Here is a 27,381-nt window from a genome sequence, read left to right as displayed (position 1 = left end):
TACAGTTCCGAAAGCCTATTTTGTATTCCTATTACTACTATATAATCCTAATATGTATTCCATAGTTATTACGTGTAATTAGTGAGCAGTTGTAACAGGGACTCACTCACTCTCTCAACATGTATCTTTGGTACATCGGTTCCTACTCACCGCGAGATAGAGAGCTGCGTAGACGCTGAGAGCAGCCTCTTTGGAGGGGAAGGTTTTACGTGCACGCAGGATATCCTCCTGGTTCCCGGTGCAGGCCTCTTGGTGGCTGATGTAGCGCAGGGCGTGCTGGCAGCCCAGGGCCGTGAAGTTGGGCTTACACACCGTCAGGAAGTGGGGGGACAGGTTGCCCGTCACCACCTGGCCCGCGTTTACAAAGATGTCCACAGTGAACAGCCCGAACGTGTACACTCCTGGAGAGAGAGCGAGATATACCTGTTAGAGGCTGAACGTGTACACTCCTGGAGAGAGAGAGACACCTGTTAGATGCTTAACGTGTACACTCCTAGAGAGAGGGGGCGATGGATTTGGCCTAGATTCTGGTTATCAGTTGTCATACTGTGTGGATAGATTGATGAAGTCTGCAACGGAAAGGAGGTCTAAAAGGACACTCATCACACATTATTGAAGGCACACTGAAAGGCAGAAAGATATACACTACCGTTCAAAAGTTTGGGGTCACTTAGAAATGTCCTTGTTTTTTAAAGAAAAGCACATTATTTGTGGACTTTTAATGGAGTCGCCTCTTCGCTTTTGACGTTGAGACTGGTGTTTTGCGGGTACTATTTAATGAAGCTGCCAGTTGAGGACGTGTGAGCCGTCTGTTTCTCAAACTAGATACTCTAATGTACTGATGTACTCCAACACTCTAAACACTAGGCTACCTGCCGCACCTAATGTACTTGTCCTCTTGCTCAGTTGTGCACCGGGGCCTCCCACTCCTCTTTCTATTCTGGTTAGAGCCAGTTTGCGCTGTTCTGTGAAGGGAGTAGTACACAGCGTTGTACGAGATCTTCAGTGTCTTGGCAATTCCTCGCATGGAATAGCCTTCATTTCTTAGAACAAGAATAGACTGACGAGTTTCCGAAGAAAGTTCTTTGTTTCTGGCCATTTTGAGCCTGTAATCGAACCCACAAATGCTGATGCTCCAGATACTCAACTCGTTTAAAGGCCAGTTTTATTGCTTCTTTAATCAGCACAACAGTTTTCAGCTGTGCTACAATAATTGCAAAAGGGTTTTCTAATGATCAATTAGCCTTTTAAAATGATAAACTTGGATTAGCTCACACAACGTGCCATTGGAACACAGGAGTGATGGTTGCTGATAATGGGCCTCTGTACGCCTATGTAGATATTCCATTAAAAATCATCCAGCTACAAAAGTCAGAGAGAGAGAGAGAGCAATAACAATGGGTAATGAAACACTGTTTTACCTGTGGAGAGAGATATTTAAATAAAAGGAGACAGAGAGATGGTTAAATAACATGCTGTAATGAAAGTGACCTTTCTTATATTTTGAGACACCCCCTGCATGATTCCAAATGCTGTAAATATCACATTATGTCTGAAAGTAGGAGTAGAAATTACTAGTCTCTTCTCACAGATGCAAATTCCTAGCACGCTAGCAACAACCCTGTGTGCCAAACATAAGCAAAACGACATTCTCCTCACGACAGAGCTTTGTTTCTAGAATTGTGTGAGGACGCATAAAGCAGTGTGATGCTCAAACACACAGGAGTAACATCAGATCCCTTAATAAAACGATATCCTCAAAGCACATCTCCCAGCTGAACCTACCAACACACACACACACACACACACACACACACACACACACACACACACACACACACACACACACACACACACACACACACACACACACACACACACACACACACACACACACACCGGAAGTGTGTCACTGAGCCAAAAGACATGTGGAGACACCACTGCCCATGACTATTGCTCTTAAACCAACACAGGCAGAGTCAGTGTGTCATAGGGCTCTCCAAAGGAGAGGAGATCCTTATAGCTCTGTCTTTCACTCTAACTCTCCACAAACAAGCCCTCGCTAGACACACAGCAAGAGACAAAGCCGGCAGGAGGACGCATTATATGCTGCAGCAACAATGGGGAGCTTTGCAATCACTGTCAAGACTCTGTGTTTCTGCATCTTAATGTGTCTTTCAGTTTTGAAACCCACTTAGCTGGAAGAGCAGAGGCAAGTCTTCGTTATTGTTGAGAGTGTCATTCTGTTTTTTTCTCTGTCATATTCCAGTCACCTCAGTCTCTTCTTCTTTACTCTTTCTTAAAGGGAACGAGGGAGCTGAGATGAGAGGAGGGGGTGACAGAAGATGCTGACAGACACATTTATACTTCAGTCATATGTATTGTTTCAACAGTGACTCACTAGATGAGCATTTGGCAGAGGATTTTAGAAGACATTAGCCTGACATTGTCCCACTTAGCAGCAAAAAATAAGCAGGGTTGACTGTCCATGGAAATGGCTACGTTTGGAGTTTGGTTTAATGACAGAAATACGTAGCTAGCGAAACAAATTCCTTAGCTGGCACTGTAGACGGGGTGGAAATCGTACTCTTATTAAGCAGATAAATGAAATTCGATTTGCACGGTTCAATAAAAAAGCAAAAACGTCAAAGGCTTTATCTTTTCAGTGTCATTGATCCCATTTCTTGTCATCAGCATGCGTGTGGTGGGTGGGAGGTGAATAGGAAGGCTGGGTGAGTAAAGGCTGTGTAGCCTTGAAAACTTTCATGCTGACTGAGGTTTCACTGCATCAGACTGCAGCAATAGGACAGGCTCTGGAATTAGATCAAAGTTGCAGGTGCAATGGCTCACTGACTGTCTCACACACACACGCACACATACACACACACACGTACACTATCGTTCAAAAGTTTGGGACACAAGTGCACTATCGTTCAAAAGTTTTTGATCACTTAGAAATGTCCTTGTTTTTGAAAGAAAAGCTAATTTTTTGTCCATTAAAATAACATCAAATTGATCAGAAATACAGTGTAGACATTGTTAATGTTGTAAATGACTATTGTAGCTGGAAACGGCTGATTTTTTATGGTATATCTACATAGGCGTACAGAGGCCCATTATCAGCAACCATCACTCCTGTGTTCCAATGGCATGTTGTGTTAGCTAATCCAAGTTTATCATTTTAAAAGGCAAATTGATCATTAGAAAACCGTTTTGCAATTATGTTAGCACAGCTGAAAACTGTTGTGCTGATTAAAGAAGCAATAAAACTGGCCAACTTTAGACTAGTTGAGTATCTGGAGCGTCAGCATTTGTGGGTTTGATTACAGGCTCAAATTGGCCAGAAACAAAGGACTTTCTTCTGAAACTCGTCAGTCTATTCTTGTTCTGAGAAATTAAGGCTATTCCATGCGAGGAATTGCCAAGAAACTGAAGATCTCGTACAACGCCGTGTACCACTCTCTTCACAGAACAGCACAAACTGGCTCTAACCAGAATAGAAAGAGTGGGAGGCCCCGTTGCATAACTGAGCAAGAGGACAAGTACATTAGGTGCGGCAGGTAGCCTAGTGGTTAGTGTTGGACTAGTAACCGCAAGGTTGCAAGATCGAATCCCTGAGCCGACAAGGTAAAAATCTGTTGTTCTGACCCAGAACAAGGCAGTTAACCCACTGTTCCAAGGACATCATTGAAAATAAGAATTTGTTCTTAACTGACTTGCCTAGTAAAATAACAAACAAATTACTTTTTTTTTAGAGTGTCTAGTTTGAGAAACAGACACCTCACAAGATCTCAACTGGCAGCTTCATTAAATAGTACACGCAAAACACCAGTCTCAACGTCAACAGTGAAGAGGCGACTCCAGGATCCTAGCCTTCTAGGCTGAGTTGCAAAGAATAAGCCATATCTCAGACTGGCCAATGAAAATAAAAGATTAAGATGGGCAAAAGAACACAGATACTGGACAGAGGAACTCTGCCTAGAAGGCCAGCATCCCGGAGTCACCTCTTCACTGTTGACATTGAGACTGGTGTTTTGTGGGTACTATTTAATGAAGCTGCCAGTTGAGCACTTGTTAGGAATTATTTAGAGACTGACTGTTTAAAGATTATTATATAGAACTCGGCTGTGATATAAACCTGCGCAGGCTCTAAAGACCACTATTGCCTACCCCTGGAGACCGTTAGTAGTATAGTCATATTTATTGGGATCCACAAGCCAGCGGCTACTGTTCCTGGGGTCCAAATAGGGAACAAAACAACAAATAAAACACATAATATACCGTTTTTTTATCACTTTGGTATTATTTTCACAAGTATGTGGTAAAATGTCACAACTCTTAATACAAAACTCAAAACAGATCATCAAAAAGGCTGTTTTTCAACAGTTTTTGCAAGTACAACACACAAAATCACACTTTTTCACTAAACCTAATCAGCATTTCATCTTGAAATAACTTTCATATAAAGTAGTTGCCTTTCACTGATTCTCTTCTCATTAAATACATTTGACCATCACTTAATCCAACTGCGCTTCATGGTTAATCACTTAACCGTTTGGTAAACCTATAGATTTTACTGGTTTGTCTACTATATATGGATGATTTTGAGAACTAAAGAAATAAAAGGTGTGTTTGTAAAGTATAAACATCTAAATTAAATGTATGATACATGATAACCATTCATAATGAATTCTAATTTTTGCTAACTGATTTCACATAGTGGTAACCACAATTGGTCACCATATAGAAGGGGGTGTGTGAACACCTGCCATTTCTTTCAACACAGAGAAGGATAGACAGCAAGGGAGAGGAAGAAATCAAAGAACTCGTGGACAAGGGGCCTGTCACAGAGGTGGGCATGGGCCCCGTCAAAGAGGTCAAAGAGATGGGCATGGGCCTTGTCAAAGAGGTGGGCATGGGCCTTGTCAAAGTGGTCAAAGAGATGGGCATGGGCCTTGTCAAAGAGGTCAAAGAGGTGGGCATGGGCCCCGTCAAAGAGGTCAAAGAGGTGGGCATGGGCCTTGTCAAAGAGGTGGGCATGGGCCTTGTCAAAGAGGTCAAAGAGGTGGGCATGGGCCTTGTCAAAGTGGTGGGCATGGGCCCTGTCAAATATGTCAAAGAGGTGGGCATGGGCCCCGTCAAAGAGGTGGGCTTGGGTCCCGTCAAACAGGTGGACATCAGAGAGAGGGAGGCAGATGGCAGGGAACTTGTGTCTAATGAAGTCCGGGCCATCGTCGTTGACCATGTGGTAAACAGAGGCCTTACCATGGCAGAGGCTGCCAGATCACCCCAATCTGAAAAGATCACCTGTCAATTCGATCATGAGAAAATTTTGCAAAGAAATTATCTATTGACAGTATACTCTGTTCTACCCTCAGAATTGACAGAAGACCACATGGTGATGGCCGTGGTGTGTGCTGACCGACCAGCAGAAGTGGGCAGAGTTGCAATGGTCAGGGCCAGGAATGACATATGGCTGTCCAAAACAAAGCAGGCCATTGAGGAGAACAATGACATCTTTGCCAATGTGGCATCCATCATCCTACTAACAATCGCCTGCCTTTTGAAGAGACACCAGGTATCTATGAAACACATTTTCCTGATGCCTTTTGAGAGAAACAGCGACCAGGTGAAACAACTGCGGGCCGAGTACGTTCAGGTACAGCACTTTATACTGTATTACTGTTACAATTTTTTTTTTTTTTTCAACTTTATTTAACCAGGTAGGCTAGTTGAGAACAAGTTCTCATTTGCAACTGCGACCTGGCCAAGATAAAGCATAGCAGTGTGAACAGACAACAACACAGAGTTACACTTGGAGTAAACAATAAACAAGTCAAAAACATGGTAGAAAAAAATAGAATCTATATACAATGTGTGCAAAAGGCATGAGGAGGTAGGCAATAAATCGAATAATTACAATTTAGCAGATTAACATTGGAGTGATAAATCATCAGATGATCATGTGCAAGTAGAGATACTGGTGTGCAAAAGAGCAGAAGAGCAGAAAAGTAAATAAATAAAAGCAGTATGGGGGGTGAGGTAGGTAAATTGGGTGGGCTATATACCGATGGACTATGTACAGCTGCAGCGATCGGTTAGCTGCTCGGATAGCAGATGTTTAAAGTTGTTGAGGGAGATAAAAGTCTCCAACTTCAGAGATTTTTGCAATTCGTTCCAGTCGCAGGCAGCAGAGAACTGGAAGGAAAGGCGTCCAAATGAGTTTTTGGCTTTAGGGATGATCAGTGAGATACACCTGCTGGAGCGCGTGCTACGGGTGGGTGTAGCCATCGTGACCAGTGAACTGAGATAAGGCGGCACTTTACCTAGCATAGCCTTGTAGATGACCTGGAGCCAGTGGGTCTGACGACGAACATGTAGCGAGGGCCAGCCGACTAGGGCATACAGGTCGCAGTGGTGGGTCATATAAGGTGCTTTAGTAACAAAACGGATGGCACTGTGATAAACTGCATCCAGTTTGCTGAGTAGAGTATTGGAAGCTATTTTGTAGATGACATCGCCGAAGTCGAGGATCGGTAGGATAGTCAGTTTTACTAGGGTAAGTTTGGCGGCGTGAGTGAAGGAGGCTTTGTTGCGAAATAGAAAGCCGACTCTAGATTTGATTTTGCATTGGAGATGTTTGATATGAGTCTGGAAGGAGAGTTTGCAGTCTAGCCAGACACCTAGGTACTTATAGATGTCCACATATTCTAGGTCGGAACCGTCCAGGGTGGTGATGCTAGTCGGGCGTGCGGGTGCAGGCAGCGAACGGTTGAAAAGCATGCATTTGGTTTTACTAGCGTTTAAGAGCAGTTGGAGGCCACGGAAGGAGTGTTGTATGGCATTGAAGCTCGTTTGGAGGTTAGATAGCACAGTGTCCAAGGAAGGGCCAGAAGTATACAGAATGGTGTCGTCTGCGTAGAGGTGGATCAGGGAATCGCCCGCAGCAAGAGCAACATCATTGATATATACAGAGAAAAGAGTCGGCCTGAGAATTGAACCCTGAGGTACCCCCATAGAGACTGCCAGAGGACCGGACAGCATGCCCTCCGATTTGACACACTGAACTCTGTCTGCAAAGTAGTTGGTGAACCAGGCAAGGCAGTCATTAGAAAAACCGAGGCTACTGAGTCTGCCGATAAGAATATGGTGATTGACAGAGTCGAAAGCCTTGGCCAGGTCGATGAAGACGGCTGCACAGTACTGTCTTTTATCGATGGCAGTTATGATATCGTTTAGTACCTTGAGCGTGGCTGAGGTGCACCCGTGACCGGCTCGGAAACCGGATTGCACAGCGGAGAAGGTACGGTGGGATTCGAGATGGTCAGTGATCTGTTTGTTGACTTGGCTTTCGAAGACCTTAGATAGGCAGGGCAGGATGGATATAGGTCTGTAACAGTTTGGGTCCAGGGTGTCTCCCCCTTTGAAGAGGGGGATGACCGCGGCAGCTTTCCAATCCTTGGGGATCTCAGATGATACGAAGGTGAGGTTGAACAGGCTGGTAATAGGGTGTGCGACAATGGCGGCGGACAGTTTCAGAAATAGGGGGTCCAGATTGTCAAGCCCAGCTGATTTGTATGGGTCCAGGTTTTCCAGCTCTTTCAGAATATCTGCTATCTGGATTTGGGTAAAGGAGAAGCTGGGTAGGCTTGGGCAAGTAGCAGCGGGGGGGGGGGGCTGTTGGCCAAGGTTGGAGTCGCCAGGAGGAAGGCATGGCCAGCCTTTGAGAAATACTTGTTGAAGTTTTCGATTATCACGGATTTATCGGTGGTGACCGTGTTACCTAGCCTCAGTGCAGTGGGCAGCTGGGAGGAGGTGCTCTTGTTCTCCATGGACTTTACAGTATCCCAGAACTTTTTGGAGTTAGAGCTACAGGATGCAAATTTCTGCTTGAAAAAGCTGGCCTTTGCTTTCCTGACTGACTGCGTGTATTGGTTCCTGACTTCCCTGAACCGTTGCATATCGCGGGGGCTCTTCGATGCTAATTGATGCACATGCTACTTTTGTACTATCACAAGTATATGTGTTGATGAAGCAGGCTTCAACCTGGCCAAAACTCAGGCCGTGGGCGGAAACTCATCGGCCAACCTTCCAAGTGCCTGGACAAGGTGGGGGAAACATCTACATGTGAACAGCTACAGTATGCCTAAAGATGGTGCGGTAAGACATAGACCATTGAAATTGAGCAGGCCTGTCAAGGTGAATAGGTGCATTCGGAAAGTATTCAGACCCCTTGACTTTTTCAACATTTTGTTACGTTACAGCCTTATTTCAAAATGTATTAAATCGTTTTTTTCACTCATCAATCTACACAAATATTATAAAAAATGTAAAACTTCAATATAAGATTTACATAAGTATTCAGACCATTTTTCTCAGTACTTTGTTGAAGCACATTTGGCAGCGATTACAGCCTCAAGTTTTCTTGGGTATGATGCTACAAGCTTGGCACACGTGTATTTGGGGAGTTTCTCCCATTCTTCGCTGCAGATCCTCTCACGCTGTCAGATTGGATGGGGAGCGTCACTGTACAGCTATTTTCAGGTCTCTCCAGAGATGTTAGATTGGGTTCAAGTACGGTCTCTGACTGGGCCACTCAAGGACATTCAGGGACATGTCCCGAGCCACCTCTGCGTTGTCTTGGATGTGTACTTATGGTCATTGTCCTTTTGGAAGGTGAACCTTCGCCCCAGTCTGAGGTCCTGACCGCTCTTGAGCAGGTTTTCATCAAGGATCTCTCTGTACTTTACTCCGTTCATATTTCCCTCGATCCTGACTATTCTCCCAGTCCCTGTCGCTGAAAAACATCCCCAAAGCATGATGCTGCCACCACCATGCTTCACCGTAGTGTTGGTGCCAGGTTTCCTCCAGATGTGACACTCGGCATTCAGGCCAAAGAGTTAAATCTTTGTTTCATCAGACCAGAAAACCTGCCCCCATACTCTCCTTTCCGCAACCCTATTGTGGAATTTTTTGCAGCATGGAGGTGGAAGGTGTACGATTGCCGTCCACATGAGCGTGCCACCCTCCTATTGGCCATGGATGACGCATGCGACAACATCAATGCAGACCAATGTCAAGCTTGGATTCGCCATGCCAAAAGGTGCATAAACATTGATGACATTCACTGCGATGTGGTTGAGAATTGATGGCCAAATGCTCAAGACAGGCTTGAAGCAAATTAATCAAATCAAATCAGATTTATTTATATAGCCCTTCTTACATCAGCTGATATCTCAAAGTACTGTACAGAAACCCAGCCTAAAACACCAAACAGCAAGCAATGCAGGTGTAGAAGCACGGTGGCTAGGAAAAACTCCCTAGAAAGGCCAAAACCTAGGAAGAAATCTAGAGAGGAACCAGGCTATGAGGGGTGGCCAGTCCTCTTCTGGCTGTGCCGGGTGGCGATTATAACAGAACATGGCCAAGATGTTCAAATGTTCATAAATGACCAGCATGGTCAAATAATAATAATCACAGTAGTTGTCGAGGGTGCAGCAAGTCAGCACCTCAGGAGTAAATGTCAGTTGGCTTTTCATAGCCGATCATTAAGTGTATCTCTACCGCTCCTGCGGTCTCTAGAGAGTTGAAAACAGCAGGTCTGGGACAGGTAGCACGTAATGCGTGCTAAATACTAAATGCTTATGTTTTATTTTCATTCATTTCATTTTTCATTTCATTTCTTACATTTGATTACAGACAGTACACCTATGTTGCAATTATATCAGCATTATTTTGGGGAGGTTTTCTATTTTGGGGGAATGCATGTTTGTAGAGGATGTCTTCATTGATCACATCTTTGATTACACATTGGATAGATAATATGGAATTACATATTTTCTGTCAATTTTGTTGGGTAACGTAAGTGTATTGCCTAATGTGAAAACTGTGTAATCTACTGTAATGTACAGTACTGTAGCATATCACATTCAGCACTTCTAAGGGCGAAATGAAACGCGTATCAAACATTGTTATATTTATTTTTTTATTTTTTAATTCAGGGGGTGGATCAGCTTTAATATTGCGGATAGATTGTAGCTTCCATCAATGTAATTGTCTGCATCATTTCCAATCCCCCATATATTTTTGGGGTAAATATATATACATATTTATATACATACACATACCCACATATATATATATATATATATATATACATACCTATATATAAATACATACCGTAATTGCTGGACTATTAAGCGCACCTGAATATAAGCCGCACCCACTGAATTTAAAAAATATATGTATTTTGTACATAAATAAGCCGCACATGTCTATAAGCCGCAGGTGCCTACCGGTACATTGAAACAAATGAACTTTACACAGCGTTTAAAGGAAACACGGCTTGTAACAAAAATAAATAGGCTTTTGAAACGAAACACGGCTTGTAACAAAAGTAAATAGGCTTTAACGAAACACGGCTTGTAACAAATAAAAAAAAAATAGCAGTAAACAGTAGCCTACCAAGAAAGTCATTGGTCACTATCTTCCTCCTGTGCACTGAAACCACTGAAGTCATCTCCTTTGGTGTCGGAGTTGAATATCCTCAGAATTGCTTCATCCGATGTTGGATTGTTTTCATTGTCGCTCTCGTCACTTTCATCCGGAGGCAAATTCCCCGCTGAGCTCATGCTGCCCTCTTCAATACGCAGCAGTCCAGCCTTTCGGAACCCGTTGATAATAGTGGATTTTTTTATTTTTTTGACAATGCTCCACGCTGTCAGGACCCACTGGCAGACTTGACCATAAGTTGCTCTTCGCACGCGGCCCGTTTTAGTGAAGGATTTCTCCCCACTTGTCATCCAAGCCTCATTTTCTAGTTCGGGCCATCTGCTTTTCTTTCCTCTGAAAGCTTTTATTGTCTTTTTGCACTGAGTCAGTTTCTCACGCTGCTGTTTCCAATGTCTTACCATCGACACATTAAGGCCAAGCTCCCGTGCAGCAGCTCTATTTCCTTTTCCAACAGCCAGATCGATCGCCTTCAAATTGAAAGCTGCATCATATGCATTTCTGTAACGGTCGGCGTAATCCTCCTCCTCGGACGAGGAGGAGAGGCGAGAAGGATCAGACCAATATGCGGAGTGGTTTGTGTCCATGATTATTTATTAACCAAATAAACGGAACACTAATGAAACAAAATGACAAAAGAGAAACGACCCGAATACAGACACGAGATACAAAAAGTATGATTCTCAATCAGGGACAACGATTTACAGCTGCCTCTGATTGAGAATCATACCCGGCCGAACACAAACAACCCGACATAGAAAAATAACACATGGGCAATCCACCCCAACTCACGCCCTGACCAACCAAATAAATACAAGATAAAGGAAAAACAGGTCAGGAACGTGACAATTTCTCCGTGTCTTTGCCATGATGAGGGTGACAAAATGACTACCGTAATCAGAATTATGGGAAGTTTGAGCGCCCTCGATTTACGTCACATTATGTGACGGTGCTCAGTTTTTTGGCGGCTTGAATCTTGTGAAAGCGGGAAAAATCCATAAATTAGCCGCGTCATTGTATAAACCGCAAGGTTCAAAGCGTGGGAAAAAGTAGCGGCTTATAGTCCGGAAATTACGGTACCTATATATAAATACATATTGTTTTAAAATATATTTTCCTTTATTATTCCCCGCACACCCTACCACCCCACCCCTAATTGGAGTAAACTAATAAACAATAACACTTAGGCTTCTACTTCCAGCTTATACATACTATATACATTTTACGGACACAACCTATTTTACAATAGTTATATTTTGTTTGTTTTCAGACCTAGCCTTCCTCTATTTCTGATGTCCATCCAGTTTGATTTATATTTTCCATATATTTTTAACTGTGCTATTTCACAAAAGTTCTGAACCTATATGCATTTTAAAGACACAGTATATTTTACATTTGTTATCTTGTTGTTATTAGTCCCACCGTTCAGCTCCATTCTGGCTATGCCAGATTAATTGCTATGACATGCTATTCTATAAAATAATTTCTCCGTAATTATAATTACCTGATTGAACTAATCAGGTAAATGTAATTAACTAGAGAGGGACACCACGAAATAATATTTATGGAGCTGTTATCTTCCGAATAAACTCTTAAAGATTTAGTAATATTTTACATCCATAGCAGTCACGTTAATCGTCATTTTATTCAGTCTCATCTGAAAGTGGTAAATCCTTGGTTATCTGCAAGAATCCTGGCTAACAAGTTGAATCAGCAATACAAAATTGGGTTTAATTATTTATTTACTAAATACCTAACTAATCACACAGAAACACACATACACAATTAAATCATAACTTGATTACAAAGTGCCGTCATAAAGAAAAACGTCCCTAGCGGGCGGAATAGATATGACAGCTTGTTACACAAAGGGAAGGGGCTGAGTTTTAGTGAAAGAGCGGGAGACTGGAACATAGGCGAAGCTGTACCATCGTAAATACCGTATCTTATGCATTCTAAATTACCGGCCATTTGAAAAAGGAAAATGCAATAAATATTTACTCTGAGCTGCGCTTCAGTAGGTTGGTGGTAGATGGAAGACCGTATCGCCAACCCGAGTCCTCTGTCCTTTGAAGAATGTCTCTGCTGGTCACTGGATACGTTGGAGTAACGTCGTGTGCAGTAGATGGGATACTCTGACTGTCCTTCCTAACCTACGTTTGTAGCAGCTGTTGCTAACTCAACGGCTAGGAGGTATCACTTCTGTAGTGAATACGAGTTCAAAGTTCATACCATTTACAACCAAAGTCCATGCTGATGTTGGCTTAGTTCTGTAGTTATTATCTGAACCATTCTGACATTGGATCGTCATCCTAAATGTACCCGGAACAGGAAGTTATATTTTTGTCAATGGCTTTTATAGTGGAGGGAGAGGGGTGTGTCTGAAAAGTTTATAACCCATGTCTCTTCACAGGGGCGGGCCCCTAGTTGAGCAGAAGCCCAAATTTATGAAAATCCAAATCTCTCATTTGGAAGCTAAAATTACATTTAATCTCTTCACAAATAATTTCATATTCAAACATTTAAATTAAACAACAATTCCATGTAAATCCGATACCTCTGACGTTTAGACTTTCCACAGTAGAGTTTATGTCATTCTATCATTGATGAGAATGTGTCAGAGGGCAACCGAACTGACATAATATACCTTAAGTACCACCGCATATGTTCAGTTGGTCGGATTACCAGAATATAGTTCATTTCCCCCCACTTCTGATGTTCCCAGAATCTCTATGTTAACCAAGGGGTTTTCTTATGTCACATCAGTTATAGTAGGGAGAGGGAAAAGGGGGGAAAGAGGTATTTATGACTGTCATAAACCTACCCCTAGGCCAACGTCATGACAACACCATCCATATTAGATTTCTATTTGCCATATATTTTTCAACCATGCTGTGTTGCTTCACAAAAGTTCTGAACCTTTCTATTCTCATAGTTTATAAAGATTGTAAATTAAAGAAAACATTTTTTGATAAAAGTACTATTATATTATTGATCGATTGACTATGACTTTTCAAATCACCCAGTAGTGCTATTTACATTTAAGTCATTTAGCAGACGCTCTTATCCAGAGCGACTTACAAATTGGAAAGTTCATACATATTCATCCTGGTCCCCCCGTGGGGAATGAACCCACAACCCTGGCGTTGCAAGCGCCATGCTCTACCAACTGAGCCACACGGGTCTGTAACGTTAGCTCCAGGTAAATGTTGTATTTCTTCAGCCATTCCTGGACCTATGACCAAAAACAAGCTACATATGGACAGTACCAAAATAAATGATCAAATGACTCTGCCTCCTCGCAACAAAATCTGCAGAGCTGGGAAGGTTGTATCCCCAATATATATATATATATATATATGTATATATATATACCCATATATACTGTATAACATTTTTGGGTTGCAAGAATTTAGTATAACAATTTAAATTGAAAAATTCTAAGTTTCGAATCTGGCATCATGCTGTGTGTCAATTTATAAACCATGTGCCATGGAATTGGTACATCGAAAATCTCTTCAACTATTTTGCAATCTATATAGCACTGCTGTCAATTATTTGGTCCTTAAATGAAACTGGTATATATTTTTATTTAGCACAATTTTCTTTCATGCAATTTTGGTCTTTAAGACAGACAAGTTCCTTACTTTTTCCCCCTTCCACTTGCCTCTTCCATTTTTGCGGTAATGCTGCAATTACTTGGTTGCAATTTTGGGTAGAGCATACATTTCCATGTTTGTAATAGCTGCAAGTGTGACAAAACTCCACCAGTCCTATTTATGATATAATTTACAAAGATTAAACTTTTTTTTAATCGAAAAAAAATTAAATTATGTTTGAGTTTCACCACAATATTTGTTGTATTATTTATTCTGTCTTTTCTGGTGGATTAAACTGAAATTGCAACCAACTTTCTATGGCTTCTTTAAAAATAAAGATATTTTGGAGATAATTTCATTTTCAAATTACCGAAAGTGAGCGATTGTAATCTGAATAAAAGGAAAAAGGCCATTCTTGAACATGACATTTTTACTAATTTGCTAGAGAACCTATTCGGATTTAGGTATAACCTATGTATGACTGACGCCTTTAATGAGAGGTCTAATGCTTAAATATTTCATCATTTCTGCCATCCGAAATCATAATCATTCTATAAATAGGCCCTTTTAATTTTGTCTGGCTTGCCATTCCAAATAGAATATATTTGCTCATGCAATTTAAGGTCGCTAGGTGTAGGCAAAACCATAATCAAATAGGTCAACTGTGATATGACTAAAGAGTTAATCAGAGTGTTTTTTCTACAAATAGACAGGTATTTTCCTTTCCATGGTAGCAAGATCTTATCAATTTTTGCTAACTTTCTATTAAAATGTATTGGAGTGAAATAATTTCTTTCTTTCAGGGATATGTATACCGAATATGTCCACATCCCCGTCAGATCATATTGGTAAACTACACGGAAATGTAAAAGCTGTATTTTTTGAGAATCCAATACGTAATATAGTACACTTATCATAATTTGTTTTTTAATACAGAGAGGTTAGAAAAAGTATCTAGATCCTCTAAACATCAATTGCACAATGATACCTTTGTTTTTAAGCCTTGGATTTCTAATCCCTTAATATTATTATTGGATCTGATTTTGATCAGCTAACATTTCGATGGCAATAATAAATAGATGTGCCGACAGTGGACAACCCTGTTTTACTCCTCTTGACAGTTTCAAACTTTCTGAGATGTAGCCATTATTTACTATTTTACACCAAGGGTTATTATACATAACTTTAACCAGTTTTATAAGAGATTCTCCAAAATTGAAATATTACCGGCATTTATATATAAACTCGTCGTACTTTATCAAAGGCCTTTTCAAAGTCAGATTTGAATACAGGCCTGGTTTCCCAGAAATGTCATTGTGTTCTATTGTTTACACTTGTCTTATATTATGTCCAATGTACATGATGTCCATGTAAAAAACCTGCCTGATTAGGATGAATAATATCCGACAATAACTTTTTAATTCTATGCGCTAAGCATTTAGCTAGACGTTTTGCATCACAACACTGAAGTGTAAGATGCCTCAAATTTATTTTATGGATTGGATCTTTATATTTACCACTTGGATCCTGTTTCAGTAATAATGAAATCAGATCTTCTTGTTGAGTGTCCGATAATCTACCATTTATATAGGAGTGGTTAAAACATGCTAATAACAGTCCTCTGAGTATATAAAAAAAGTTTGGTATACCTCCACTGGTATGCTATCCAGCCCTGGAGTTTTCCCTGACTTAAAGGCTTTAATTGCATCAAGAAGTTCCTCCTGTGTAATTTGGCCTTCACATTAGTTTTTCTGTACAGATGTTAATTTTACATTATTAATAAGGAAAAAATTCATACAATCAGCTACGGTTAGTGGAGATAGAGGAGACTGAAATGAAAACATATGCTTAAAGTGCTTTACATCCTCTTTCAACATATCATTTGGTGAATCATGGGTGACCTTATCATTTGTAACAAGTTTCAGTAAATTATTTTTGGTAGCATTTCTATGTTGAAGATTAAAAAAGAATGTTGTGCATTTTTCACCATATTCCATCCAGTTCGCTTAATTTTTTAATAATATATTACACTGGATCTTTCTTTAATAAGTTCCTCCATTTCTTTTAGTTTCTTTTCTCTAACTTACTCTGAGCCTCTGTGGTACAGTTTTTATTGCTATCTATCTGTACTGTTAGTCCTTGCATTTCCTTTGTTAATATGGACTCTTTTGACCTAAATTGCTTATGTTTTATAGATGAGTACTGAGTGCATGGCCTCTAAAGGCACATTTAAAAGTGTACCATACAATAATAGGATCTGCTGTACCTATGTCATGTCGGAAAAAGTCAGTTATAAATGATTCTGTCCTAGTTAAAAACAACGTATCATCTAGTAGGCTTTGATTAAATTTCCAATATCCTTGCCCATGTGGAAATTCTGTAAGAGTAATATGTATGCCAATTATGTGACGGTCCGACCGCATTCTGTCCCCTATCAACACTCTTTTTTAAAACTTTTGGTGCCAGAGAGAATGACATAAGAAAGTAATCAAGCTTGATTGAGCCTCCACCATGTATATCTCACTAGGTCAGGGTATTTAAGCCTCCATATATTCACTAATTCCAATATATCCATGACATTCATGATTCCCTTAAGTGCATGAGGGTGATAGTTTTTTGTGTGATTGCCTTTATGGTCCATAGCGGTATTTAAAACCATATTATAATCTCCCACCATAATATGGTCTTGTATTGCTTGTAGGGTTGATCAATTATTATATATATTAGCATGGATCATCATTATTTGGACCGTAAAGGTTAATAAGCCATATCTGTTTATGGTCCAATAATATATTTAAAATCCTCCATCTACCTTGAGGATCTGTTTGGACAATTTGCACATTTGGATCAAAATTACTGTTAATTAATAGCATCACCCCTTTTGAATTTCTGTTCCCATGGGAGAAACATATTTCGCCCCCCAGTTTCCTACACAACTAAAACGAGTTTCCTGGAAATAATAGATATTATATTTCTTCTCTTTTAGCCAGGTAAATACTGACTGTCTTTTCTTATTATCTACTAAGCCATTACAATTATTTCATTTTTACTTTGGCGTTTTACTAAGAAAAGGCTATGTTTTTTTTAAAGTAGTATGTGTTCAGGAAGTGGAAATTAGTCTAAGCTATAAGAAGTTTGTTAATGGATATTTATATTTTGTGTTTTAAGTTATCATTTCAGTTTTGCTTGGTGTTATCACTGTTACACACAGTTACAATTATTACAAACATTACAATTATAACTGGCTATACTTATTTCACCATTTACCAATATGAAATAGAAGTTTCAAATCTATTTATCATAATATATGTTTGTAAACTCACCATTAAAAAGTACCATAGTGATTGAGTGTCCTTTGATGATAACATGATATTTGCATTGCTACTAAATAAACCTCCAATTTGTCCCCGCTATTCTACCCGCTAAAACCCCTCCCCATCCCGAGTTGGGTTGTCATCCCAGTGACCGACAGACCACCCCCGACCCCCTGGATCCCATGGCCCCCGAGAGACCGGGACCCATCCTTTTGAAAAGAGCACACAGTGCCACCCACAGAACAGAAGCAGATCAGCTTTTCCATCGCCCTCACCTCGACTTGTATTTTATAAAGCTATCCAAAATGATATATATGCAGTATATATATATAACAACTGCTTATCTTAACTTCCATAAGTACCAACAAATATTTGTAATTGTGTAGGTAGTTTTGTTACCTCTTACCAGTATTGCCATTATAAAAATTACATTTTGGCAAGCAATTATTATTTTAGCAAACAATTATTGTGATTCATCCTATATTATCATTAACATCTTTACTCCCTAGCAACAGTTATGGGATACACACACACACACACACACACACACACACACACACACACACACACACACACACACACACACACACACACACACACACACACACACACACACACACACACACACACACACACACACACTCAATCCCTTTCCCCCACAAACAACCATAAACTCAGATGCTCAACAGTCCAAATCAAGAAAGGCCTTGATTTACGAATACATATACAGTTAAAGCTATATGAGAAGGCCTGCAAAATTGAGCAAAAATGGGGAGATTTTATTAAAATTGTCAGGTCCCCTGAAACACCCACACGTGGTCCTCCATTGTGACCATATTCCCAAGCATCTCTGTGCAGTCAGACCTTTGATGATTTTGTGCCACGAGGGCCACAATAACATGCCCCCTCTCAGAATGTCAGAGTGTGATCCCCCCCCATGGGTTACTGCAGCTAGTGTTGCCAGCACTGCCTAGGTGGGGGCACCCCACCAGAATCCCCACCGGCTAGATACAAGGTCGCCAAGGTTCTCATTGGCAGTTTTGAGAATTTCCTTGTATATTATGCTCTCCCATCAGGGGGCTTTGGCTTCGCAGGACCAACCCTGCCAGGCAGGCTCTTGATGGGGCGATGCTGCTTTAGTTGGTCTCTGACCACATTCATCTTTCTCATTTGGCTGCGTATAGGCTACTTACAGTAGACCCATAAAACTGATAATGATTTCTCCTTAGTGTATGGGTCTCTCAGGTGGGTGTCCAGGGTACTGTATAAGGTTGGGGACCATTCCATCATGATAGGACAGTAAATAAATAGATATTAGTAATTTATTTCAAAATGTATATCCCATATCTGCACAAAACTGAAAGCTCTCTCTCATAACCCCTGCTCACAAACACACATGGGCTCTGGGATTTGCAACCCCTATCATTTTTCACTCACTTAACTCCACACTTTTACAAACACAAAAAAACACACCCCACCTTCCATCACAATACATGCGCACATACCCACATACTGTGCCTTCTATGTCCTCTGTGTTTTATCTCTTCCATGTTGATTGAGTACTTTTGTGTTCCAGTTCCTTATATTTGAAGATGTATTATTTGGCTAATTATCCTTTCTTCTAATGCTGTCTTATCAATTTATAAAATACTATAAATGGAAAGTCTAAAACAAATTATTTTCCAACATTCCCTATCTAGAATGGTATAGTGTAGTTGTAGTTTATTTCCTTAACAATTGTTTTATTTTATTGCTTTTCTATAAAAAAAAATTATTACAATCCCTACCATAGTATTGGGTGTTCCATTATTTGACTCCTCTATGTAAACTTTGTAATATTTAGAATAGCCAAGGAGTAGTCTTTGTGTCTCGGAACATTTGGTTATCAATATACAGTTTATCGACTACGAGAGCTACACGTTTCCCTTTTAATCTATTTTCCTTGAAGATTGGATACAGAACTTTGCGCAGTTCTGCAATTTCCTTCGGGAACTGATCATTCATGCCTATTTTCGTGCAAGTCTTTTACCCAGGTTTTAACCATTATTTTATCTTTAAAGAAAGCAAATTTGCCAACGATTGGGCATTCACATCTCTGCCCTCACTGCCTGAAATGGTGTACGCATTCGATTTTGATTTTGTCAACAGCTTGGCGTGGGATCTGAAGCGCTGTAAGGAGGAACTCCCTAACTACACCCTCAGAAACTTCTCCTTCTTTCTCTTGGATACAAGTACCAGTTTTCCTCTCATGGATCTAGTCTGTATATCAAGTAAGGCTTCTCTCAGAAAGATGTTCTCCTTTTTAAGTTCATTAACATCGGTTTCAATCTTATTGACTGTCCCTTTTACTGTAGCTTGTTTGTTTCTTTCTCCATTGTCGCAGCTTTTTCATCACTCATCTCGAGGCTTGCCTTCAACTCCTTTATATCCTTACTGACTAATTCAAGTATGCCCAGTTTGTCATTTATCGATTTTAACAGATCGGTTTCCACCCTTACCATTCCCGGTGGTGAAAAGATTAAACCTTCTGTGTCTGACGAAGAGTTGGGTTTTCTTTTCGGGATTGGTTCTTTTTTTAGTCTCCGTCATGTTTGGGTGTTGATGGTTTTCGTAATATTTGTCGATACACTTCTCTAGCCTTATGATTTGTTTTGTTTTGTTATCCAGATTGAAGGTTACAACCCATCAGTTTGTGAAGTACTAATATTTAGTCTAACTTACCGATATTGAATATTACGTTTTTATCTTGAGGTGATCTACACTGCTGTCCGCCATCTTTTTTCACCCAAACATTATTTGCTTCTTCTTGCATTGTTTGCTATTGGATTAACTGGTAGTTAAAATGACTAAATTGAAAATATATAATTATATTGTTTGGTGATTAAACCAATGTTCTCATTACATTTCACAATATACGTATATTTTTTATCAAAAGTTGTGTGGTGAGAGATATTTACGATCCAAATGAATGCACAATGACTGGTTTTGAAGGAAAGTGTGACCAGTTTGGAGTTCTGTACTAAGAGTTGTGAAAATGTACCACATACTTGTGAAAATAGCACCAAAGAAAAAAACAACAACTGTAAAATACATAATATACATAGTGTAACACTACATAATACTACATCATCTCCTGCCTCTGCCTCACGCTTTTGAAAGAGGAGATGGCTCCTACCCTATGAGCTGTTCCTGCTGCAAGCCAAGGCTCGTGCAAGGCCACCCACCTACATGATACAACACATAATAGAGTGTAAATTACAATACAAAATATATCAAAATGGCTGTCTCTTCACAGTCCCTTTGTGTTGTTAGGTGCTTTTTGAATCAGGTTTTTAGCTTGGGTTAGCTGGGGTGGCAGAGAGTTCCATATATTCATGGCTCTATTTAAAACTGTGCGACTCCCAGCCTGTGTTCTGGACCTGGGGCCTGTGAAGAGACCACTGGCTGCATGTTTTGTGTGGTACCGATGAGTGTCTGAACTGTGTGCCAACTGCTTGAACATCAACACCTCGCACAAAGACCAATAGTGATGCAGTGAGAAATAATATGTTGGATTTCTCCAAACAGAAGTGGCTTATTTGTGAAGTTATTATATGCACTACAAAGTCTTCCTTTGTGTAACAGTATGTCTTAAGGAGTTCTCTAACAAGTGCACATCAACGCTCCGCTTTGAAGCTTAAAAACCTGGTGAGACAACAACAGCAGTGTCTCTCTAGGGTGCCTTTCATCTCGCTGGGCATTTATACTCCTAACACCCCTCCATCTAGCTTCCAATAGAGGGGAGCACTCTAAATAGCTTATCCTTTCACAATCAAGGTTCATGAGAGGGTGGAGAAATGCAAAGACTTTAAATCAGGTGGAAAAGTAAGATTAAGAGTTAAGAGCGATCTTGTTGTCATGACCTTCGGGCATGTTCAAAATGGATTTTCTCACAGAGCATTGCAAAGTGAGTCATTATCATTGGAACTCTAAATAAAACAGAGATGGGATGGAAGACGGCAGGTCGTGAGATGACTAGTGAGATGACTCGCACGCACACATACACACACACACGCACCCACACACACACACCTGTGTTTCTCGCATCTCTATAATATGAACTGACTAAACAAATCATGGACAAGGTAGAGATGAGAAAAGAGACAGAATCTAAGAGCTGTCAATCAGAAAGTAATCTTCCACAGCACGATAGCTATAGTACATGATATAAAACAATGTAATATTTCTCTCTATCTTACATTTGTAAAACATGCACTGGGCTGGAGAAGTGCACCACCATGCTCTGCAGACAGGTGTCTTTGACCTGTGTTGAAATGATCACCTTCCCACTGCAGTCTGCCAGGGAGGCGTATATGAAACTAGTATCCCTATCTGATCCCAAATGATAATGTCTTTAAAACATCTGACACGAATCCCTTGCTCTAGGTACCTCAGTCATCCATACCTCTACAGCAGGTGGCTGTGGTAGCTACTGCTGCCTACTGGAGCAGACATAATCTGCAGAACTAATTGTAACACTAACATAACACCAATGGGTTACTGTCGGACAGTCTAACAAAAGCAAAGTTGTCCTGTTAGACTGAGTTATCCATTTAACATCCTATGTGATATTTACAGTTGAAGTCGGAAGTTTACATACACCTTAGCCAAATACATTCAAACTCAGTGTTTCATAATTCCTGACATTTAATCCTAGTAAATACCCTGTTTTAGGTCAGTTAAGAGCACCACTTTATTTTAAGAATGTGAAATGTCTTAATAATAGTAGAGAGAATGATTTATTTCAGCTTTTATTTCTTTCATCACATTCCCAGTGGGTCAGAAGTTTACATACACTCAATTAGTATTTGATAGCTTTGCCTATAAATTCTTTAACTTGGGTCAAACATTTCGAGTCGCCTTCCACAAGCTTCCCACAATAAGTTGGGTGAATTTTAGCCCATTCCTCTTGACAAAGCTGGTGTAACTGAGTCAGGTTTTGTAGGCCTCCTTGCTCGCACACGCTTTTTCAGTTCTGCCCACAAATGTTCTATAGGATTGAGGTCAGGGCTTTGTGATGGCCACTCCAATACCTTGACTCTATTGTCCTTAAGCCATTTTGCTACAACTTTGGAAGTATGCTTGGGGTTATTGTGCATTTGGAAGACCCATTTGCAACCAAGCTTTAACTTCCTGAATGATGTCTTAAGATGTTGCTTCAATATATCCACATAATTCCTTTCTCGTGATGCCATCTATTTTGTGAAGTGCACCAGTCCCTCCTGCAGCAAAGCACCTCCACAACATGATGCTTCCACCCCCGTGCTTCACGGTTGGGATGGTGTTCTTCAGCTTGCAAGCTTCCCCCTTTTTCCTCCAAACATAACGATGGTCATCATGGCCAAACAGTTCTATTTTTGTTTCATCAGACCAGAGGGGGTGGACCGATCTTTGTCCGCATGTGCAGTTGCAAACCGTAGTCTGGCTGTAACGTTCCTGACCTGTTTTATGTTGTTTTTGTATGTGTATATGGTCAGGGCGTGAGTTTTGGGTGGGCAGTCTATGTTTTCTGTTTCTATGTTGGTTTTGGTTGCCTGGTATGGCTCTTAATTAGAGGCAGGTGTTTTGCATTTTCCTCTAATTAAGAGTCATATTTAGGTAGGGTGTTCTCAGTGTTTGTTTGTGGGTGATTGTCTTCCGTATCTGTGTTATGTCTTGCACCATACGGGACTGTTCGGTTGTTCGTTTCGTTTCGATGTAGTCTGTTCCTGTCCGTGAGTTTTACGTTTTAGTTAAGTAAGTTCATGTTCAGGTTTTTCGTCTACGTCGTGTTTTCTTGTTTTGTAATTTTGAAAGTGTTTTGTTTTTCGTGTTGCCATCGTGTCGTTTAAATAAAAGATGGCTTATTTCCCGAATGCTGCATTTTGGTCTGATGATCCTTCTCTCCTCTCCTCGTCCGAGGATGAGGAGAGAGACAGCCCTTACAGAATCACCCACCACGCTAGGACCAAGCGGCAAGGGAAAACTCAACGGAGTAAGGGACAGGAAAAGAAGGAGCAATGGACTTGGGACGATATCTTGGACGGAAAAGGTTGCTACACATGGGAGGAGATCCTGGCTGGTAGGGATCGCCTCCCATGGGAACAGCTGGAGGCACTGAGGAGAGCAGAGGCTACCGGAGAGAGGAACAGGAGTTATGAGGGAACGCGTCTGGCACGGAAGCCCAAAAAGCCCGTAAGTAACACCCAAAAATTTCTTGGGGGGGGCTAAGAGGTAGTGGGCCAAGGGCAGGTAGGAGACCTGCGCCCACTTCCCAGGCTTACCGTGGAGAGCGGGAGTACGGGCAGGCGCCGTGTTACGCAGTAGAGCGCACGGTGTCTCCTGTACGAGTGCATAGGCCAGTGCGGGTTATTCCACCTCCCCGCACTGGTAGGGCTAGATTGGGTATTGAGCCAGGTGTCATGAGGCCGGCTCAACGTGTCTGGTCTCCAGTGCGTCTCCTCGGGCCGGCATACATGGCACCTGCCTTACGCATGGTTTCCCCGGTTCGCCTACATAGGCCGGTGCGGGTTATTCCACCTCCCCGCACTGGTTGGGTGACCGGGAGCATTCAACCAGGTAAGGTTGGGCAGGCTCAATGCTCAAGAGTGCCAGTACGCCTCCACGGTCCGGTATTTCCGGCACCACCTCCCCGCCCCAGCCTAGTACCTACAGTGCCTACACTACGCACTAGGCTACCAGTGCGTCTCCTGAGCCCTGTTCCTCCTCCACGCACTCTCCCTGTAGTGCGTGTATCTAGCCCGGTGCCTCCAGTTCCGGCACCACGCACTAAGCCTCCTGTGCGTCTCCAGAGCCCTGTACACACTGTATCTTCTCCCCCTACTAATCCTGATGTGCTTGTCCTCAGCCCGGTGTCACCAGTGCCGGTACCTCGCATCAGGTATAGAGTGGGCTTTGAGAGTACAGTGTGCCCTGTCCCTGCTCCCCGCACTAGTAGGAAGGTGCTTATCCTTAGCCCGGTGCCTCCAGTTCCGGCACCACGCACCAGGCCTACAGTGCGCCGTATCCGGCCAGAGCCATCCGTCTCCCCAGCGCCATCTGAGCCATCCGTCTCCCCAGCGCCATCTGAGCCATCCGTCTCCCCAGCGCCGTCTGAGCCATCCGTCTCCCCAGCGCCGTCTGAGCCATCCGTCTGCAATGAGCCTGCAAAGCCGCCCGTCTGCCATGAGCCTGCTAAGCCGCCCGTCTGCCATGAGCCTACAGAGCCGTCTGCCAGACAGGAGCCGCTGGAGCCGCACGCCGGACAGGAGCCGCTAGAGCCGCCCGCCAGACAGGATCTGCCAGAGCCGCCAACCAGACAGGATCTGCCAGAGCCGCCTACCAGACAGGATCTGCCAGAGCCGCCTACCAGACAGGATCTGCCAGAGCCGCCAACCAGACAGGATCTGCCAGAGCCGCCAGCGAGCCATGAGCAGCCAGAGCCGTCAGAGAGCCATGAGCGTCGAGAGCCGTCAGCCTGCCATGAGCGTCGAGAGCCGTCAGCCTGCCATGAGCGTCGAGAGCCGTCAGCCTGCCATGAGCGTCGAGAGCCGTCAGCCTGCCATGAGCGTCGAGAGCCGTCAGCCTGCCATGAGCGTCGAGAGCCGTCAGCCTGCCATGAGCGTCGAGAGCCGTCAGCCAGCCATGAGCGTCGAGAGCCGTCAGTCAGCCATGAGCGTCGAGAGCCGTTCAGTCAGGATCTGCCTGAGGATATCAGCCGGGACCTGCCCCTTGTCCCGGTGCTGCCCCTTATCCCGGTGCTGCCCCTTATCCCGGTGCTGCCCCTTATCCCGGTGCTGCCCCTTATCCCGGTGCTGGTCCTTATCCTGGTGCTGCCCCTTATCCTGGTGCTGCCCCTTGTCCCGGTGCTGCCCCTTGTCCTGGTGCTGCCCCTTGTCCCGGTGCTACCCCTTGTCCCGGTGCTGCCCCTTGTCCCGGTGCTGCCCCTTCTCCCGGTGCTGGCCGTTCATTTAGGGGATGTTAGTTTTAGGGTGGTCATTGGGAGGGGAAGACAGAAGCGGGGAGTGACTATGGTGGTGTGGGGACAGCGTCCAGAGCCTGAGCCACCACCGTGGTCAACTGCCCACCCAGACCCTCCCCTGGACTTTGTGCTGGTGCGCCCGGCGTTCGCACCTTGAGGGGGGGGGTTCTGTAACGTTCCTGACCTGTTTTATGTTGTTTTTGTATGTGTATATAGTCAGGGCGTGAGTTTTGGGTGGGCAGTCTATGTTTTCTGTTTCTATGTTGGTTTTGGTTGCCTGGTATGGCTCTTAATTAGAGGCAGGTGTTTTGCGTTTTCCTCTAATTAAGAGTCATATTTAGGTAGGGTGTTCTCAGTGTTTGTTTGTGGGTGATTGTCTTCCGTATCTGTGTTATGTCTTGCACCATACGGGACTGTTCGGTTGTTCGTTTCGTTTCGATGTAGTCTGTTCCTGTCCGTGAGTTTTACGTTTTAGTTAAGTAAGTTCATGTTCAGGTTTTTCGTCTACGTCGTGTTTTCTTGTTTTGTAATTTTGAAAGTGTTTTGTTTTTCGTGTTGCCATCGTGTCGTTTAAATAAAAGATGGCTTATTTCCCGAATGCTGCATTTTGGTCTGATGATCCTTCTCTCCTCTCCTCGTCCGAGGATGAGGAGAGAGACAGCCCTTACACTGGCTTTTTTATGGCGGTTTTGGAGCAGTGGTTTCTTACCTGCTGAGCGGCCTTTCAGGTTATGTCGGTATAGGACTGGGTTTACTGTGGATATATATACTTTGTACCTGTTTCCTCCAGCATCTTCACAAGGTCCTTTGCTGTTGTTCTGGGATTGATTTGCACTTTTCGCACCAAAGTACATTCATCTCTAGGAGACAGAACTCGTCTTCTTCCTGAGCGGTATGACGGCTGCGTGGTCTCATGGTGTTTATACTTGCATACTATTGCTTGTACAGATGAACATGGTACCTTCAGGCGTTTGGAAATTGCTCCCAAGGATGAATCAGACTTGTGGAGGTCTACAATTCTTTTTCTGAGGTCTTGGCTGATTTATTTTTGACTTTCCCATGATGTCAAGCAAAGAGGCAATGAGTTTGGCGGTAGGCCTTGAAATACATCCACAGGTACACCTCCAATTGACTCAAATTATGTCAATTAGCTGTCAGAAGCTTCTAAACCCATGACATCATTTTCTGGAATTGTCCAAGCTGTTTAAAGGCAGAGTCAACTTAGTGTATGTAAACTTCTGACCCACTGGAATTGTGATACAGTGAATTATAAGTGAAATAATCTGTCTGTAAACAATTGTTGGAAAAATGACTTGTGTCATGTACAAAGTAGAAGTCCTAACCGACTTGCCAAAACTATAGTTTGTTAATAAGACATTTATGGAGTGGTTGAAAAGAGATTTAATGACTCCAACCTAAGTGTATGTAAACTTCCGACTTCAACTGTAGATGTAATTTAGAGCAACATTAATTCACTTTACTATACAGTGAGTAAAGGGAGGTTTAGCTGCGACTGAAAGCTCATAACATTAAGGAATTGTTACAATGAGAGGAATTGTGGTGTAAATTGAAGATTTAACAGGAAAGAGTGAGAGAGGGAGGAGTATTCCCTCGGGGATCAGCGTGATAATCCTCTTGGTTTCTGTAGACTTATCTAAAACAGGAACGTTTGCGTGAGAGCATAGGCGAGGAGACTACATACAGTACTGTACCATTCCTTTCCTAAGGATCCCACTCTTTCCCCTCAGGGCACGTGACAGTGTGCGTTTCTGTACGAGGAGACACTGGACATAAGGAGCTAGTTTTCAAGGACAAGACAGAGAGAATTTAATATATGCAATATGTGTCAATAAGCAGAGTGTCACGTTCGTCGTAACGATGAGACCAAGGCGCAGCGTGATTGGAATACATTCTTCTTTATTAAACGAAGAACACTTAAACAAACTAACAAAATAACAAA

At 42.3% G+C, this 27,381-nt stretch overlaps 1 protein-coding gene across 6 annotated transcripts in view; it reads right to left on the bottom strand.

Moving 5' to 3' along the window:
* Positions 1-27,381, bottom strand: part of LOC129822895 (phospholipid phosphatase-related protein type 5-like) — a 123,854-nt gene that overhangs the window by 25,298 nt on the left and 71,175 nt on the right. For all 6 annotated transcript variants that reach the window (XM_055881400.1, XM_055881403.1, XM_055881401.1 and 3 more), the window contains one exon: positions 151-401. In XM_055881400.1, coding sequence (XP_055737375.1) covers positions 151-401 — 251 coding nt within the window. The remainder of the gene's footprint in view (positions 1-150; positions 402-27,381) is intronic.

This window comes from Salvelinus fontinalis, chromosome 25 (genome assembly GCF_029448725.1).
Source record: "Salvelinus fontinalis isolate EN_2023a chromosome 25, ASM2944872v1, whole genome shotgun sequence".
Lineage (NCBI taxonomy): Eukaryota > Metazoa > Chordata > Actinopteri > Salmoniformes > Salmonidae > Salvelinus > Salvelinus fontinalis.
This window is presented reverse-complemented; position numbering and strand designations above follow the sequence as displayed.